At 44.7% G+C, this 19,033-nt stretch overlaps 1 protein-coding gene across 1 annotated transcript in view; it reads left to right on the top strand.

Annotated features, from left to right (window-relative positions):
* Positions 1-19,033, top strand: part of COL4A6 (collagen type IV alpha 6 chain) — a gene marked incomplete at its 5' end in the record, with an annotated part of 276,139 nt that overhangs the window by 218,892 nt on the left and 38,214 nt on the right. Inside the window, 9 exons of the mRNA XM_080795774.1 lie at positions 2,480-2,596; positions 5,719-5,787; positions 7,473-7,508; positions 10,643-10,705; positions 11,504-11,539; positions 11,717-11,758; positions 12,748-12,840; positions 14,154-14,207; positions 18,644-18,703. Coding sequence (XP_080651900.1) covers positions 2,480-2,596; positions 5,719-5,787; positions 7,473-7,508; positions 10,643-10,705; positions 11,504-11,539; positions 11,717-11,758; positions 12,748-12,840; positions 14,154-14,207; positions 18,644-18,703 — 570 coding nt within the window. The remainder of the gene's footprint in view (positions 1-2,479; positions 2,597-5,718; positions 5,788-7,472; positions 7,509-10,642; positions 10,706-11,503; positions 11,540-11,716; positions 11,759-12,747; positions 12,841-14,153; positions 14,208-18,643; positions 18,704-19,033) is intronic.

The raw sequence follows: 19,033 nt of genomic DNA, 5'->3' as shown, positions 1-19,033 counted from the left end.
CCCAAAATGCTGTGGTACTACTGAGAATTAAAAAAGGAGCTGAAGTTCAGCCTAGTGACATATCCTCGTTGATTTACCTGGGAGGAGAAGCCTTCCTTCACTGAGCTCCTACTTAGTAAACTTAGCCTCATTTAATTGTAATCATGAACTTTTCATTTCATTTTGATGTTGACAACAACCCTAGCAGGTAGTATTATTCATCTCCATTTTTACGGATGAAGAAACTGAGACTCAAGATGGGGAGAGGCAAAGCTGGGATTGGAACACAAGTCTGGCTGACTCAGAACATGCTTTAGCTGTCATCTCATGGTATCAGCTGGACAAGACGGGGCTGACAGGTCTAAGTCAAATACCAGAGGTTAATTCCAGAGAATTTAGCTACGGTAGGAAGGAATGAACAGGTACCCCCTGGAATAATGCAGGTGGAAAATATTAGGAATCCAGCCAAGGGGCTCCTGGGTGGCTCAGTCGGTTGAGTGTCTGACTCTTGATTTCAGCTCAGATCATGATTTCGGGGTGGTGAGTTGGAGCCCCACATCAGGCTCGACACTCAGTGCAGAGTCTGCTTGAGATTCTCTGTCTCCCTCTGCCCCTCTCCCCACTCATGCTCTCTTTCTAAAATAAATAAATAAAATCTTTTTTTAAAAAAGGAATTCAGGCAAGAAAACCACAGAGTTGGGGCCTAAGTTAAAAAAAAAAATGTAGATACCAACGGGTAAGAAGCCAGGTAGAGGTTTTGGTGTCAAACAGAACCAAGGGCCCAGGAGTGAGGCAGGTGCCTAGTACTGAGCCAGTCTGTTGTCTTTGTCTTAACTCATCCCTGTTACCCAGCTGAGCAATAATGCCTATCGCGTTTGCCTGGGATATTTTAAAGTGGTGATCAGGATTCCAGGAAGAAATAGACACTCTACCTGAAAGGGTTAACTGAGCTGAGTGGCATGAAGGGTATATTTAAAGGATGTAAGCATGATTCAGAGGAACAGCAATGGATTGCCAAGCAACTAACACAAGAGCTTTGGCTGCCCCTAGGCCCAAAGGGAAAAGAAAGAATGGTGATACTGGAACTGGATACTGGTCAGATCTGGAGCCACGGAGTAGGGGCTGCTCAATGAAGACTTGTAGATAAATGTGGCCATTGTCAGAAATATGGCCAGGGAGGGATTGCATGGGGGAAATAAACAACCTGTGTTCTTTCTGCTCCTGTTCTTTGATCATCTGCCTGTGTCTCCCAGTAAGGAGACACAAGGAAAGGGAGCCTCAGCGGCACTGTCCATAAAGGTCAGCCTCCGAAGGCACAGATCTGGGGAAGGTGGAGCGTAGATCTTCAGGGCAAACAAGAATAGCTGTTTCCTTCGGGAATAAAATGTTGACGACTTAGTAAGCTGTTCCCGGTTTCCCCAGCGCAGCTAAATTCATCACCTGAGTCTGGGCAGGTACTCATTGCAGCCAGTTTATTGCAAAGATAATTTTTTTGACCATTCTTCTGTTCTTAGCACTCCAGGAGTCCAGCACTCTAGACTTACACTTTTATATCAATAGACTATCTCCTACCACCACAATAAGAATGAAAATGCATCAAAATTCTATGGAGCATTTTCCTAATAAGAATTTGACAAAAGCTCATTTCCCCCAATCATGTGAAAGATTGAGTTTCGAATGTGTGGCACGCTTTCCTCAAATTATTAAATATCCATGGCTGGCTTTAAAACATGCACGTGGAAGGGTAGGAGTCGACCTTGTATGGACCCGTCCAGATTTCTGGCTTTCAGGTCATCTCTTTGCTCCATACCCAGCACACAACCCGCTCTAGATGCCAGATTTTAAAAGATCTGTTCCCACCGAAAAAGTGGACTTTGTGCATCATGGAAGCTCAACTTCAATCGTGTGAATGATTGCTAATTCCCCTGGCAAAACAATGGTCTCAGTAGCAAGTATGGAGAAGAAGTGAAGACACAGGGGTGGTGCCGTGGAAACTGCTTCTGCTCTGTTGACCAATAGCCAGCATCCTTTCCTAGGCAGAGCCGTATTTTTAAAAAGCCCCAGGCTTTCCCAATAGAGAGAGCCACACCAGGCTGCCCGGGTTCTAGTCTATTCTGAGGAAGTCCCAAGGCCTGGCGTGATTCCCTGATGGTAACCCTTCAGCGGCCAGACAGCTAAGTCCTATCTTAGTACATCTTTGTACCCTGGAAAGATGAAGTTGCCCCCCATTGTGTATCCCATCTCTTCAGGCTTGATCCCTTTGGTTTCAGCACGGGTTTGGTTAAAACATCCATCCTCTGGGGGGGGGTCCCCCTGCGCTGTCACCAGCTCCATACACCTGAGTGTGGAGGAAAGCTCTAAGAGAATGGTTCTCATAGGGCAAAGGGCGTGGACAAGGAGCCAGAGGTGGGCAGCATACTTGGTTTTTCTTCCTGGGGAACTTGTCAGGGTAGGTCGGAGTCCTGTGGCTGATGTGATCCCTTCTTTTCTCTTGGAACAGGGCCACCCCGGACAGCCAGGGCCCAGGGGCCCACCTGGCCTGGATGGCTGTAATGGCACTCAAGGAGCTGTTGGATATCCGGGCCCTGAGGGCTATCCTGGGCTTCTGGGACCACCTGTATGTTGCCGAATCTTTGTTGGTTATTTCAAATGGTGTTCTTTGTCTTTCCCTGCTTTTATGGAGACCTCGTTAAGCATCTGCATCTAAAGAATACTAGTTGCGGGAGAGGTACACATGCTCCACTTCTCAGAGGGTTTTTTTTTTCTCTTTTTTCAAATTATGATTTTAGAGCTGGCAAGACTGAAGAGCCTCTAGTACATTTCAGAGCAAAGTACACACTTGGGCTATTTGACTTGTTCCCACATCAGATGACACTGGAAAATGCAGTATTTGGAAGGCTTACGTGAGATCATGGGAGCACTGATAATGACCCAAAGAGTTTGGCAGGCTTGGTCTAAACCAGTGATTCTTGACCAGGGATGATTTCCCACCCCAAGGAACATTTGACAGTTACTAGTGACATTTTTGGTTGTCACCACTCCGGGTACACTACTAGCACAAGACAACTTTCCTCCAACATCAAGGAGTCCTCTGTCCCAAAAGTGTCTGTAGTGAGAAAGAATTGACATAGTTTGCCCCCTTCTCCTCCCCACCCAACCCATAACCCTTGGTTCCAAGATTGATAGAGCATTTTTTTAGATCCTGCTGTCACCACTTTTATTTAATTCTGTTCATCCAGATAGGGATCCAATATTTGGATCTAAAGGACCTCTAATAGATACCGTGCCCTTGCAAGGTTGTTTTTACAAACTGGGAAGAGAAAAATAACACATTCAAGCCTGTTACCAACCTTACTTGAAATAACCTAAGCTACTAAGGGTACTCAGGTGATAGATTCAGCTAGAAATCATACTATTATACAGATTCTGTAGCTACATGAATTAATTGGCTTTTTTTTTTCAGTATGTCTTATTCCAGTGCTATCCCACATTCTTTTTGTGTTGTTATTATTAAAGTATAATTGACATATAACATTATATTAGTTTCAGGCATACAACATAATGATCTGATAAATTGCAAAATGATCACCACACTAAGTCTAGTCACCATCTGTCACCATACAGAGTGACAAATTTTTTTTTCTTATGGTGAGAACCTTCAAGGTCTCCTCTCTTAGCAACTTTCAGGTATGCAATACAATACTATTTACCCTAGGGGTACCTAGCTGGCTTAGTCAGCGGAAAACGCAACTCAACTCATAATCTCAGGGTTTGAGCCCCACATTAGGGTATAGAGCTTACAAAAAAATGAAATCCTTAAAAATATATTATTTACTATAGTCATTATGCTGTACATGGCATCCCCATGACTTTCTTATTTTGTAACTGGAAGTTTCTGCCTCTTGATTCCCCTCACCCATTTTGCCCATCCCTTTCCCAGTCTCCCCTCTGGCAACCACCAATCTGTTCTCTCTGTCCCCAAGATTTGTTTTGTTTTGCTTGTTCATTTATTTTGGTTTTACTTTTGATTCCACACATCAGTGAAATCATATAGTATTTTTCTTTCTCTGTCTGACTTACTTCACTTAGCGTAATGCCCTCAAGCTCCATCCATGTTGTCGCAAATGGCAGGATTTCCTTCCTTTTTAATGGCTGAGTAGTATTCCTGTGTGTGTGTGTGTGTGTGTGTGTGTGTGTGTGTGTGTGTGTGTATATCAAATCATCTTTATCCATTCATCCATCAATAGACACTTAGGTTATTTCCATACCGGGATATTTATACCAAGAAAACAAAAACACTAATTCAAAAAGATATATGCCCCCTATGTTCATTGAAGCATTATTTAGTTAGTATTTTATTGGAAGAGCATCACCAGTGCCTTCAGTGACAAAGTTGTGGGTGTGGATATCTGCATAAGAGAGACAGACAAAACACAGGTCTCATGTCGGCATAAAGGACCTTGACATCTAAAGACCGAACCAAAATGCAGTGGGGGTGGGGGGTGGAGAAAGACGTATTACCTACATAGTATGAGCTTCTTTGGGTCACAAAGGGCTCCAAACACTGCCATGGCAACAGAAGAGGAGAGCAAATCACATCTGTGTTAAGAGAATGGAAATCCAGCAAAGTGAGGAAATGCTGCCCCCAAGAGGGAGACAAGAAATCTTGACGTAATAAACATTCAGACAGCGTAAAGGACAAGGGTAAAACCTAATCCTGTCCCTAAGCGTCCCCTAAGCCTAAATAGGAACTTGGGCGTAGATTTTACTAAGCTGAACCCTTACTAATCCTGCTGAATTGCGAGGGGATATTCTGTCAAGCTTCTTTGATGAAAGGAGAAGCCATAAGAATAAGGGGAAACAGGAAATGTTAGGAAAGAAGGTGCTTTGGGGACCCACTGATTCTTCTATCACACCTATGATCTGTGAACTCAAGGAATCCATAATTCAGCCAACTCTTCAGTCCCCGAAGCTTACTCCTATCTCTAATACTAATCCTGACTTCCCCTTAGATATAGGGACATTGATTTTCCCCACGAGGACAACTTTTAGCAGATGTTAGCCAGCGTCTGCCACTGAGACCATAAAAAAGTCTGGTTTGGTAGTCAGGTTCAGTGTACTTTGACCTGTCTTCCATGTTAACACCTTTTAGACAGGCCTTGAAGCTGAGATTTTGTGGCAGAAGCACAAGATGGAGATGGTTTTGTAGACATCTTTTAACCTGGAGGGTCACAAACTGGCCTGTGTGACCCATGACCGCGGCTTGGTTTGATATTTTTAAAGGTTTGTGCAGAACAAGAGAAGCAGAATACAGGACAGAGCCCAGAGAAGGCCCACAAAGCTTCAATTCTTTACTATCTGCCTCTTTACCGAACTTCTCTAAGCTCAGTCATAGCTGGGGACCATGTCAGCGACATAGCTGTGAGGGGTGGAGCAGATGAGCCGGAGGCTTCCGAATGACACATGTGTTATATGTGGATGTTCCGGTCAGTGTTCTGAACAGAGTCAAAGTCCCCTACTTCCTTTACAGACTCCTGACTTGGGAGTTGGGGAGACAGCCATATAACTTTGAGACTCAGCACCCATTTTGGGGATGTTCTTTGCCCCTTAGCACAGCCATAGAATAAACCACATGGTTCCAGACTCTCGACGTTGGGTCCTCTATGTGATCAGATCATACTGTTTAAAACTCTGTGTGTGTGCACGCATTTCTTCACAAGTGTTTCTTATTTTACTCAGGGGCTTCCTGGGCAGAAAGGCTCTAAAGGCGAACCTGTCTTTGACCAAGGTACTTTCAAAGGAATGAAGGTAAGAGCCTCTGAGGCAGGCAGCTAAGTAGGCTGGCTATAAGTTGAGTTCCCCGGGACTGGGCCCAGCTCCAACAAGAATGTTCCCAGAACTAGCATCTGTGTCTCTATTTAAGGAGCAGACCAAGCTAGATCTAAAAGGGATCTGGAGCTTTTTGGTGGTGGAAACACTGGCAGAAATGTTTGCAGCCATACTGTCAAAGAGATTTGCTTTATAGGATCTACACCCAAAATAAGAGACAGATCAGCAAACAAACAGTTTGCATGGGTATCATTTTCTTTGACAAACCAAGACATTTCCTGAAGGCAGATACCTTTTGTTTACCCTATAATCCTTGATGTCTGCATACCTTGGTATGAAGCCATGTTATGTCTCTGCCCATCTCAACATGGCCACCGGCCCAGGATGCTGGCTCCGCCCTTTTCTGTACCTGCACACCAACCCGTTACCCTCACCAGGCCCCTGACTGTCTGCAAAAATTGCCCATCAACTCTGCAGCTGGCTGGAAACCTCCATCTCTTTCTAGAATTGACCAGAACCTTCTGTATTCTTGTGATTGTACTCTTGGTGTATGCTACCTGGAAACTCTGGTGCCCAAATGATTGACCCTACTCCCTTGCAGAGTGGGAGGTGAGCTCATTATTCCCTTGGTAGCAGATGGGAATCGATGTGCCCAGCATCTGAAGGGAAGGTGCACACACGTTCACTCAGCTGAGGTTGGCACCTTTCTGTTTTCCATCCATGCACAGAACCAAAAACACTGCAAATCCATTTGGAAGGTGGTGATTGGGGCAGGTGGCTGAGAACTGGAAAAGGTACAGGGTTTGGGCTCTTGGCTTAGATGCCATGGCCAAAGGTCGAATGGTAGGCTTGGAAGGGAGCTCATGATTATCGGATTCATGTTGCTCATTTTACAGGTAGAAAAACCGAGGTACACTGGAGCTATGTGACTTGCTTAGACTCACATAGCCCATTTACCAGAGAGCTAAAACCCAGGCAGTGCTCTTTCCACGCAGCAGAGAGCTGATTTTTTTTTTTTTGACCATAAGCCAAACGGGGTAAGACTAGCAGGTGTCAAAATATAGCCATTGTCATAGCAAGCATTGATTAAACGGTTTTGCCAAAAATCACAGAGACCCTGGACCCTGTGGAACACAGCAATTTCCACAAGATGGTTATATTACAGATTCATACAGTGACTTAAGATGCTGCAAAGTAATTAAAACGTAATCAGAGACTGTATGCTCTGTCGATTCTCCCTTGAAATGTCTGATTTGCATTGTATACATATGGGCACAGATTCTCTGGGGATGAAGGCACACGGGAAGGTAGCTTTGCTCTCTTCCAAAAAGAGCAGGAGAATCACCAGCCCACAGAAGCAGTTTCTAATTGATAAGTTCCTAGCAAAGGTGAAAATTAATTACTCCAAGTAAAATATAAAATCCTGCTCAACCAAGGCTATAATATGTGTCTTCTGGAGTCCGGATTTTTCTTAGGAAAAAAAAAAAAGTAAGTGGTTGAATATGCCCAATTCGTGCATTATTTAAAACACAAGACCTTGACAGAGGAGACCCAAGCCATCAGCAATGTATTTTTCTGCTCTTGAAGTGTAGGTCCGTTATCTACAAAATAATAGCGCAGGCTTAATTAATCTCTTCAGTATCCTACCTTTGTCTGTTTCTCAGGGGGAGCCTGGGCTGCCTGGACTGGATGGAATCACTGTAAGTTGTCGTTTCTGGGTGGAGTGCTCAATGTTTGGTAGGAAGTCACTGCGGGTCCCTTTGCATTCTTTTTTGCCATGGCATTCGAAGGCCTTTGTAGACATTCTCAAGGAATATCCGGACAGTTGAGGTAGAATGGGTCACGCTGTTGACATTTTCCAGGTGATAAAGTTCTGAGAGAGTCGGCTGTCGGCTTCAAGTTACACAGGGAGCAGCCTTCCAGACCCTTAGGCCGGGTACCTGCATACTCCCTGTGATGCATTAAGAAAGAATTTTGCCTTTTGTTCAACAAGCATCTACTAACTGTTCTCTGTGTGTTCAGAATGCTGAGGGTTAAAACAAAAAAAGTGGAACACTCTTCTGTGAAAGCTATTCTGTCTAGAAATTCGTTTTAGGGACTCTTAATAATTGGGAGTCCATGTGAGGCCATGAATTGTATTAATAAGAACTTTCTGGGGTGCCTGAGTGGCTCAGTTGGTTAAGTGGCTACCTTCAGCTCAGGTCATGGTCCCAGGGTCCTGGGATCGAGTCCCACATCGGGCTCCCTGATCAGTGGGGAGTCTGCTTCCCCCCTCTGCCCCTCCCTCTACTCATGCTCTCCCTCTCTCAAATAAATAAAATCTTAAAAAAATAAGAACTTTCGGGGCACCTGGGTGGCTCAGTGGGTTAAAGCCTCTGCCTTCAGCTCAGGTCATGATCCCAGGGTCCTGGGATCGAGCCCCGCATCAAGCTTTCTGCTCAGCAGGGAGCCTGCTTCCTCCTCTCTCTGCCTGCCTCTCTGCCTACTTGTGATCTCTGTCTGTCAAATAAATAAATAAAATCTTTAAAAAAAAAAAAGAACTTTCTGTTTCCTTGAATTGCCACGTCATCATTGCTTTCCTTTGAAGTGGCCTCGGAAAAGCCCTTTCTTTCTTTCTTCTTTCCTATGTCGGGGTTCCTGCCTTTCTTCTTTCATTCCAGAACCACCATTGAGCTCCTACTAGCCTCAAGGTGCTATGAGTGATCCCCAAGACAGTGCAGACAGGGTCTCTGCCCACCCCCAACCCCCTCCGAAACACACACCAAGATGTGAAAAACTAGTAGGACTGTGGGGCACCTGGGTGGCTCAGTTGGTTAAGCGACTGCCTTCAGCTCAGGTCATGATCCTGGAGTCCCAGGATCAAGTCCCACATTGGGCCCTTTGCTCATCAGGGAGCCAGCTTCTCCCTCTACCCCTCACCCCTTTCATGCTCTCTCGATCCCCAAGACAGTGCAGACAGGGTCTCTGCCCATCCCCAACCCCCTCCGAAACACACACCAAGATGTGAAAAACTAGTAGGACCGTGGCATAAATATTTCTCACCAGCTTGGAGGAAGAGATGCTGTCTGCCTAAAGATACATCATGGGAGACTTTATATCTAAGATGGAGAAGGTAGCCTCTGAGAACTGTGGGTGATGTTTGGACTGGCCCGCATTGGGAAGAAGTTTCTAAACAGAAAGAGTGGTGTGGGAAGATGTAGGCAAGAAACAGGACGTGTGTAAACACGCTCATGAGCAGAGGTGAGTGAAGACTGAGGACGTATGGGTCGAAGCAGGATTCAGTTTCCTTGGGACCCTCTGAACCCCTACTTTCTCGTGACTTCGCTTAGCCTCTCCATCACTTACCTATCACCTCATTACCATCCCTCCATTTTTATCGGGCCATCTATTTCCCCATACCATCTTTCTCTTAGATTTTATCGTCTTGCTTGTAATATTGTCATTAACCACCCTGTTTCAGATAGTTTCTCATTTCCCATCTGCATTTCTCTTTGACCCACGGAAATGTGCGTTGTTTAATTTCCCGATATTTGGCAGCTTCCCAGCTATCTTTATATGGTTGATTTCTACTTTGATCTCAGTGCAGTTTGAGTGAACACTCTGGAAAATTTCAATCCTTTTAAATCGGTTGAGGTTTGTCTCATGGCTCAGCATACGAAACTGTCTCGTTGAGTGTGCTGTATGTTCTTAAAGAGAATGTGTTCAGCTGCTCTGGAGTATAATGATCTAAAAAATGTCCATCGGTTCCGGGTAGTTGACAGTGTTATTTATATCTTCTGTGTTCCTACTGATCTTTTAAATCTAGTTCTAGTAATTACTGAGGAAGGGATGTTAAAATTCTCCAACTATACTTGCGGATTTGTTTCACTTCATCAGATTGTGTTTCATATCTAAGATTGTTATGTGTTCTTGAGGAACTTAGTTTATCATGACAAAATTCCCCCCTCTTCATTTCTGGTAATATTTTTTGTCCCAAAGTCTACTTTATTTGATGTTAATGGAAGTTTTTTTGCTTTATTTTGAAGTTTTTGTTTTTTACATCACTTTAATGTAAAAAATGTTCAAATATAGAGCAACAGGGAGTGAATTTTGCTGTGAACACCCATACCATTAATGTTTTACTATACTTGCTTTATCCCACTTCTATCCATCTATCCATCTCTCTCCATCCATCAATCCATCTTATGGTTGATGCATTTCAAAGTAAATTGTAGACAATAGTGCTCTTATCTCTAAATACTACAGCATGCCTATCATTAGCTAGACTTCAATATGTCTTTGCGGTTTTTCTTTTTATGTCAAAGTTAAAACAAAATAAACAAATCCTAAATGGTACATTTGCTGAGTTTTGACAAAGATGTATACCTGTGTAACCCAAACCCATCTTAAGGTATAGAACATTCTCTTCACCTCAGAAAGTTCCCTTCTGCCCCTTCCCAGTCAATCCCTGTCCCCACCCAAAGGAAACCACTGTCCTGATTTCTCTCCATCATAGTTCAGTTTTTCCCATTCTAGAACTTTATATAAAGAAAATAGTATAATATGTAGCCTTTGGGGGTCTGACTTCTTTTACTTAGCACAATGCTTTTGAGATTCACCCACATTATAACATATCAGTAGGTTGTTACTTTTTTCGATGAGTATTTATTCCACTGTATAGATGATTCAGTTATTTATCAGTCCTCACATCAATGCTCACCTGGGACATTTCCAATTGTTTACTACTATGAACAAAGTTGCTATGAACATTCTTGTGCAACTCTTGTGGATGCATATTTCCAATTTTCTTGAGAAACTCTTTTTTTCTGACTTTCATAAAAACTTGCCTCTCTAGGGTCCACCAGGAGCACCTGGTTCCCCAGGAGCTGTAGGACCCATGGGACCACCAGGATTGCAAGTAAGACCAATGTAAATTGACCACGTGATCACAGTATTCCCATGAATGCTTTCCCCACCAGGCCATGCATTAAATACAAGCCTGTGTAGGCTCTCGTAGTGGAAAAAGGCAACTTCCATTCTTGGAGGATTCAAGTGAAGCATGCTCTTATAAGGAATGGTTGTCTTTATCAGAGTCCTTCCGGCTCTGCACCCGGGGACGGCAGCTGCCTGGCACACCTATTTCCACCTTCCACCCCCTCACCCATGACAGACCCTGCTAATTAATCACACCGTCCCCACAATCACCTACCCTGAGCACAGAAGTAGCTTCGAAATCCTTCTCCACACCCCACCTTGGGCAGGACTACCTACCTACCTACCTATCTTTTCGGATACCAAACCTATTTGCCCTCATCAGTATAGAAAGAACATAGCCAGTTATCCCCATGTGGTTCTGGGAAAGACCTGTTTCCAGAATGTTCTCTCTCCAGTGCATGAAATCTCACCACTGATTACTTTGGTTTAGCTTTCCCCAAGACCACTATTTTTTAAAATGTCTAGCCTACTGGGAGGAATGGTGCACTAGTCTTCCCCCACCTTAGCACGAACGTGATCATCAGTGCAACGTGGGAGATTTCGAAGGAGATTTTTTTAAAAGGGCGGGGGGGGGACACCATGGGAGAGAGAGCTAGGATCTGCTGTGCTAAACCCAGAATATATTGAGGGAGTGAGAGACTGATTTCCAGTGACTCTCCACATACCCAGGTTCTTTTTGACTGAAACTAACAAGTGCTCCTTCCTTTAATTTTTAATATAGGGTCCTCCAGGCCCCCCAGGCTTCCCTGGTCCCGATGTAAGTATACTTTTTCTTGGGGCATGTGGCCTCCTACCACTAAGTGTTCTGGTTTCCCCAGAGAGACTCTGGTTTGCTTAAACACACTTTCTGGCAAAAGACTGCATTCTAATTTAAGTTCTTGGATCTTGTTTAGTAATTGATTTTGTTTTTCCTCCCTGCAATGCTGTGCCCCAGGGGAATATGGGGTTAGGTTTCCAAGGAGAGAAAGGAGTCAAGGTAAATAGATTTTGGAAAACACAATCTGCATTCCATATGTTCCCAGTACCATCTCTAGCTGCACACATGTGCCTGCTCAGTTTAAGGGGAATTGGATCTTTGCCTCGGGAAATGAGCACTTCCCATTCCACATGGGTCCTGCGGTATGATTCCAGGAGGGGCTGCGAGCACGCATGCCACATGTCAGCTCCTGCGGTCTTTTTTCTTCCAAATACTGTAGTCTTTCTGCTTCTGACCTGTGAAGTGTGCATGTCTTAGAAACACACTTGGTTGAAATTGATTCCCTCCTCCTTCCACCTGGGTATTACCCTGGTGTTCTGTATATTGTGTCACCTTCCCTTTCCTTTTCTTTGCTTCTCCTCTTCCCTCCATCCTTCCTCTTCCTCCTCTTCCTTCTCCTCCTGTCTCTCTATGCCCTCTATCTCTTCCTCAACCTCTCACCATTCTCTTCTACATCCCTTCCCTCATTCCCCTGTTTCTGTCTGCACAAGCCATAGAGTGATTTTGGGAAGCTTGAGGGAGCCTGGGAGATTGGCCTCTTCACCCCTCACGGCTGCCTTTTGTAGATCACACTGCCTCCAAGGAGCAAATCCAACCTCCAGTGTTCTAACTCAGACTTCACTGCCTCTGCTCATGCTCTTGGCAAGGACTGGACCAATTAGAGTCTGATCGCCATTGCTAAGAGGCGGCCATTTTCCTTGCTCAAGGGCCTTTTTTTTTTTTCCTCTCTCTTCTAAATACCCTTTGAAGCATGACCCTGGCAACCACAAACCTGTGGTTTCCTTTCATCCATCTGGCTTTTTCCCTCTGGTACAAAATGCATTTGGCCAGGCTTATAATTCTTCCTACCCCTTTGGTACCGAGAGTTTTGTTTCCTCAGTGAGGCAAGGGTGAGGGTAAAGAGACCAAAGGAGTAGACAGTCTATTTGTGAATGACATCCAGAGGACAAAACTTTCTGCTTTGCTTAACATTCCCTTTGATCTTACAGGGGGATGTTGGCCTCCCAGGCCCTGCAGGACCCCCACCATCTACCGGGGAGCTGGAATTTATGGGATTTCCCAAAGGGAAAAAAGGATCCAAGGTAGTGAACATTTAAGCATAGGAAATGCTAACCACCCTTTTCCTATTAATACCAAAGTTCAGCTCTAATAACCAGACTCTATTGGAAGAAAAGAGGGTTCTGGGTCATGCTTTTTTGTTTGGAAGTGAGGGTAAAACCTTCTTTGTGTTATCCCCTGTGGAAAACTTTCTAAAAAGTCTGTGTTTGCATGTGTGGATATGAGTGTGCCTGGGCTTCTGAGCATTTGTTTAAGTCATATTTTCTGTGGTTTGGTTTCTCAAATTCAATTACCAAGATGCTAAATAACTTAAAACAAATGTTAAGTACTTGGGCTTTTTTTCCCTCCTAACTCCCAACGCTCTCAATACTTATCTTGTCCCTAAAGCGCTGTGACAGGACACATAGGGTATACATGGTTACTTTACCTTTTTAAAGAAGTTATCACCTGTAAAACTTGACCCTATAAATCAGGTATACTGTCACCAAGTGGCAGTAGATTCCCTAATTCGCCTGATATGAACTACTCTGGCTGAAGCCACTGTGGACCTGTTTAACTGAGATACATTATAATCTCTTTTTTGTTGTGAGTGAGTGTAAATCTGGTAATTTTCGAATGCCTGTATGCTGTTAGGGTGGTAGATACCTTTCAGTATCCTGCATTCCCTTCCATTATAGGGTTCCCTTAGGTTTTGTGATTCTGTGCCTATGGTCAAGGGACCCAGGCAGGGGAAGGTGTTTACTCCCATTTCTTTAATTTTGTCTTTGTGGAAGCAATAGCTCCAGGCCCTCTTCAGGTTTACAGAAAGTAATCATTAATTTGGAAACAGTTTGGGAGCATATGAAAGATTACCTGTCTCCCTGATCATTCCCAGACCTTAAGGACCCCTTCCGTGACACAACTAGGTAAATTAGCATATTGGGGAAAGACAGATTACAGTGTTACGGGTTCCCATCCAAACTGTAATTGTTACTCTTTTCCCCAAACTGTTGATTTCTTTGCGGCCTGGAATTTGCAACAGGGTATCACACTGAATGGCTCCTGTCTCTAGAAAGAGAGCAGATGATCATCTTTTCCATCTCCCAATTAGCTTCAACATTTGAGATTCTGTTTAAGACAGTTTTCATTCCCTGCCATGGGTCTTGGTACTTCCCATACTACAGGGGCTCCCCAAACTGATATCCTGGTACAGCTATTAGTTGGGGATCCTGGGTAATTTATACTATCTGACACCCTCTTTATTGCCCACTGCTGAGCCCAAGCAACTCATGGGATCCATATCCTTTATGTTCACTGTTTCCTGCTGCTACTCACTAATCTTTGGTTCATTTTCCAGGGTGAACCAGGGCTTCCAGGTTTCCCAGGAATTAGTGGCCCTCCGGGTCTCCCGGTAAGTTTCCCCATTTGGTCAACATGTATTCAAAGACCTGCTTGGACAAAAGCTATAGCAATAGAAAGCTAACAGGAAGCTAACCTCTTCCTGTGATTATTGGAGAGCATTCTACCATCTTCCTTATTAGAAGGCCTTTAAGGAAATGTTCTTGTTTCTCAAACCCATGGGCACATTAGCATGGTTCTCAACTAGGCTATATATCTTAGCAGTTATTAGCTCAAGTTGTAAATTGAAAACAGACCTAGGCTTGACTTCTGATTTCACCAATTTCTAGCTATGTGACCTTGGACAAATTTCTCAACCTTCTTAAGTTCCAGCTTCCCTCAAAAAAATAAAATAAAATAAAAGGAGGGGGGATGATAATGGCATAGTTATGAGGATTAAATGAGATAATATGCATGGAGAGGACTTCATATGTGCCTGACATGTATCAATTGTTCAGTAAATGGTAGTTAATCTTAGAAATCCTGTATTCACTCTCCTATCTGCCCTTGTATCATAGTGTCTTTCCCTCAACATGTACCTTTTGAGGGTGCCTAGGTCCCAGACAGGTGGGTCTAGACATTCTGCTGCACCACAGTAAATAACAGTCAAAGAAGTAAAAGTTCTTGTCCTTGAAGAGCATTCATTCTAACGGGGGAGTAAGCCAAGGAGACACAATAAACAAGCAAACAAATGAATCAAGAACAGGTTCATATTGTAAGAAGAGATACCCAGAAAGTTAAAGAAAGGCTAAAGTGATGGAGTGTGGAGTGAGAATGGGGGTGAGCTACTTTGGGCAGAGCAGTCACAAAGGGCCTCTCTGAGGAAGTGCACATTATGAAGAAGCAAGTCCGGTGAGGATCAGGAAGAGCTTTTTTGGCCTAAGGAACAGCAAGTGCCAAGACCCTTTTGAGCAACCCAGCAAGAAAACAAGCAGGTGGAGCAGGGTGAGCAAGGGCCAGATCATGGAGCCCTTTGTAGGTCGAATGTGGCTTTTATGTTAAATAGAATGGGAAGCCATCAGAAGGCTCTAGCTTGCATTTTTATTAAAGATTTATTTACTTATTTTAAAGAGAGAGAGCACGAGCGGGGTCAGGGGCAGAGGGAGAGGGAGAGAATCTCAAGCAGACTCCCCACTGAGCATGTAGTCCAACATGGGGCTTGATCTCAAGACTCTGAGATCATGACCTGAGCCAAAATGAAGAGTCCGACGCCACACATACTAAGCCACCCAGGGGCCCCTCTAACCTGCTCTTTTAAGATCACTCTGGCAGGGGTTAGAGGTGGGGTGTGGAGGATGAGAGGAGGCTGAGGCAGCAAACAGAAGCTATTACATCATCCCGGGGGAGAGATGAGGCCAGTTTGGACTATGGTGATAGCAGTGAAAATAAGAGAGAAGTACATGGAGTGAAAATGTAAAAAAAAAAAAAAAAAAAAAAAGTATACTTGTTATTATGGAGCATTTTAAACAAGTGCCAAGAAGAAAGAATGGCATAATGATCCTGCTGCGTATTCATCATTTAGCTTTGACATTTAGCAACTAAGGCAAGCTGAAGCAAATAACAGACTTATTTCAACATAGAAGAATTCGATATTTCTAGGAGATAAGAACTTTTTAAAAGCATAGTTATGGGGTACCTGGGTGGCTCAGTTAAGTTTCTGACTCTTAATTTCAGCTCAGGGTCAGGATCTCAGGGTCGCAATCTCAGGGTCGTGAGATTGAGCCCCATCCTTGCCCCCCCTTTCCCAGTTCGAAAAATTCCCTAGTTGTACAGGTGGGTCTAGCCATCTCCACTGGCTCGGCTGAGGCTATGGGGAGCCTGCTTGGGATCGGGGTGGGGGAGAAGCTTGGACAGAGGGTGGCTGCATGGTGACCTGCCTCTCAGGTGGCCATGCCTCTGAGGACGCACACCCAAAGCGGCCATCCCTGGGCCACGGGGCTGACATCCCCAGGCTCCAGACTAGCATTTGCAGCATGCCTGCTCCTTGTACCACCCGCTTTACCCCTATCTCGGTGACTATGTCACCCCCCATCCCCTTATTCCTGGCCATGTGACTGAAGTTGAATTTTTGCAGAGCCACTAATGTCCTTGAACCAAAAATAGCAGGAGACCAGGACCCTAGCCAGCAGGCCTAGGAGCAGCTAAGCCAGTGTTCTAATGAGGCCATCTTGGACATGGGTGAGAAGGGGTTTGGGACCAGTGGGCACAGGACAGACTGCTCCTGGCAAGGACTGGCTGTGACACAGTGGGGTCCCAGGACATCTTGCTAGAACAACTTGGTCAGCAGGGCCCTGTACGGTGCCTCCCTGCACTGGGGGACAAGCTGCACCTACATACCAGTATCTTGCCAAGTCGTGTCTGTCTCATTGGCTTTAACCGCGCCCCCCCCCCCCCCGCAACACACACATAAAGAAGTTTCTTTGACTTTTTTTTTCCTTTTTAAACTTTTTAGTGTTTATATATATATATATATATATATATATATACACACATGGTAGCAAAAGCTGTCTGGGAAAACAAGAGTCCAGAGACAGAGAGGTCTGCTTTTATTTATTTTTTAAAAGACTTTATTTATTTATTTGCTAGTGAGAGAAAAAGAGAGAGTGTGTGTGTGCATGAGCAGGGGAGAGGCAGGCAGAGGGAAAAGAAGAAGCAGACTTCCTGCTGAGCAGGGAGCCCACCCTGGGATGCAATCCCAGGACACCGGGATCAGGATCACGACTTGAGCCGAAGGCAGACGCTTAATCGACTAAGCCACCCAGACACTCCTCCCCACCCCACGCCTTTCTGCTTTCTGAAGCAGGAGGATAAGGTCCTCTTGTCTTTGCAACTGTGGGCAAGATAGGTAGACAGCATGAGAGTTCCTGGACCTGTTTCACCTGTTGCTTTGTTCTCTGGGTCATTCTATTGAATTCAACAAGGACGTATGGAATGACCTTGTATATGTGTGGCATGCAGAGGCGTGTCTTGGAGGAGATGGAGGGGAGTGTGGTATAGACCTTCTGCTTACAGATTCCTACATAACCCATCTAAGTGCTGATAAGAGTCGGGGGCAGCGTGGGCTGCCCCAGCTTCCGTGGACAGGTCAGGGAAGGCCGCACGGCACTTGGCTTTGGAGGCCCAGAGACGCATTCCACCAGATGGCAGCATGCCTTGGTTTCCAATTTGAGATGCAGCACTGCGCTTTCAAATAAGTTTGTGTTCAACTTGACCCATGGACCTTTCAAATAGAAATCCTATTCAGCATGAGGCCTGAGCCATAAGCCTTACAACTAGAGATGGAGGAAAAACAGAAAGACAAGAGGGAACCAAAGTCTGCTTTGAACTAGACCCTTCACAGACGTACTTTCCACCCTCTGCCCCACAATGAAAAGCTACACACATACACACACACACACACAGAGTGCCCTACATGAAAAAACAGTAACAATAACTAAGAAAAAACCACTTGGGCCTAGAAAGCTAAGGGCTATTCAGCCAACTCCCAGTACCCGTTGGAATGCTTTTAGTATATAAGAGGAAGAAAAAACAAGAAGCAGGATTCAGGCACTGGGTACACAACCGGCTGAGCCATGAGACATGCCAACAACATTTACTGTCTTTCACAAGCTTACATTCTAGAAAGTGTCGTGGCTCCTTCCACTCTCATAATAGGCCTCAATGTTGTTTGCCAAAACCTATGCTCCAGAAACTCCACATTTAAACAATAACAGCAAAATGGCCTCAGCAAAGTCTGCTGTGAAAGACATTATGTACTTTGGTAGTGAACTCTTCTGTACCTCAAGGGCCCAGAATATGCTTGCCTTGGACCCAGAGGGAAGGAAGCTTTCTCACTCACTCTGCTTTTTTGATTTCTGCTTGTCCCTAGAGAACCCCCAGGTCATGTCCTTGGCTGCAAGCCCTCACCTCCTGTGAGCAGGGCAAGAGGGGTTGAAGACCGTGTCATAGTGCCGTTTGGAGTGCTGCTAGGGCCCGCAGGGGTCTAGACCACATCTAGATAGAAATAATCCTTCCCACTGAAGAGGATGACGCAGCTATCATGCCCCCAAAGGACAAAGTGCTTCCCTCTGGTATTGACCCCCAAGGATGAACACAGTTCTCAGGCCCTATAGGGGACATGATAGCTACGTGGACTAACAGATGGGGATAATTAGATATTTAATAATTTCTCTGCTGTTAGTCCATGTAGCTATGAAGACATGTAATCATGTTTAGGAGGACAAGACATTACTTCTAAAACCAAGAGGAAACTTTGAATGAATGATCCAAACTCTTCCCCGGCCCTATAGGGGGCTTCTCAGGCAGTGACAAGAGACTCAGTATGGTAAGCTTCCCCAGTGGGAAAGGCACTCATTCAAAGTTAACCTCCCTGCTTTGGATGGAGCCAGGAGACCTCTGAGGAAATGGATATTATAACTTGTGGTTTCTTTTTTTTTTTTTTTCCTTTAGGGATTTGGAACTGCTGGAGAAAAAGGAGAAAAGGGAATCCCTGGCTTGCCAGGACTTAGGGTATGAACCTAGAATGTTTCTTGCCTGGGCCTGTCAGGTTATCCAGTCCATTGGGTCCATTTTTTTGTCCTGTTCGCATCTTTATGTTGTATAAATTGATAGCCACCGAAGTTTCTCTTATTTCTCTTCCTCAACTCTCCACCAGGCCCCTGAGACCCCTCCTTTCACTTTGCCCCCATTTCCTTGACTTAATGGCTCTCTTGAATAAGGAATTCAGCCAACTTCCTTTCCTTGCCATCATAGAGAATTGTCTTCTGAGTTAATAATGGGTTGAGTGTTGTCCTGACTTCACTACTTTCTATCCTGGGGGAATGTAGGCTAGGGTGAGGA

The sequence above is a fragment of the Martes martes genome (genome assembly GCF_963455335.1).
Source record: "Martes martes genome assembly, chromosome: X".
NCBI classification, from domain to species: domain Eukaryota; kingdom Metazoa; phylum Chordata; class Mammalia; order Carnivora; family Mustelidae; genus Martes; species Martes martes.
Note: the sequence above shows the minus strand (reverse complement) of the source record. Positions and strands in the feature narration are given on the sequence as shown.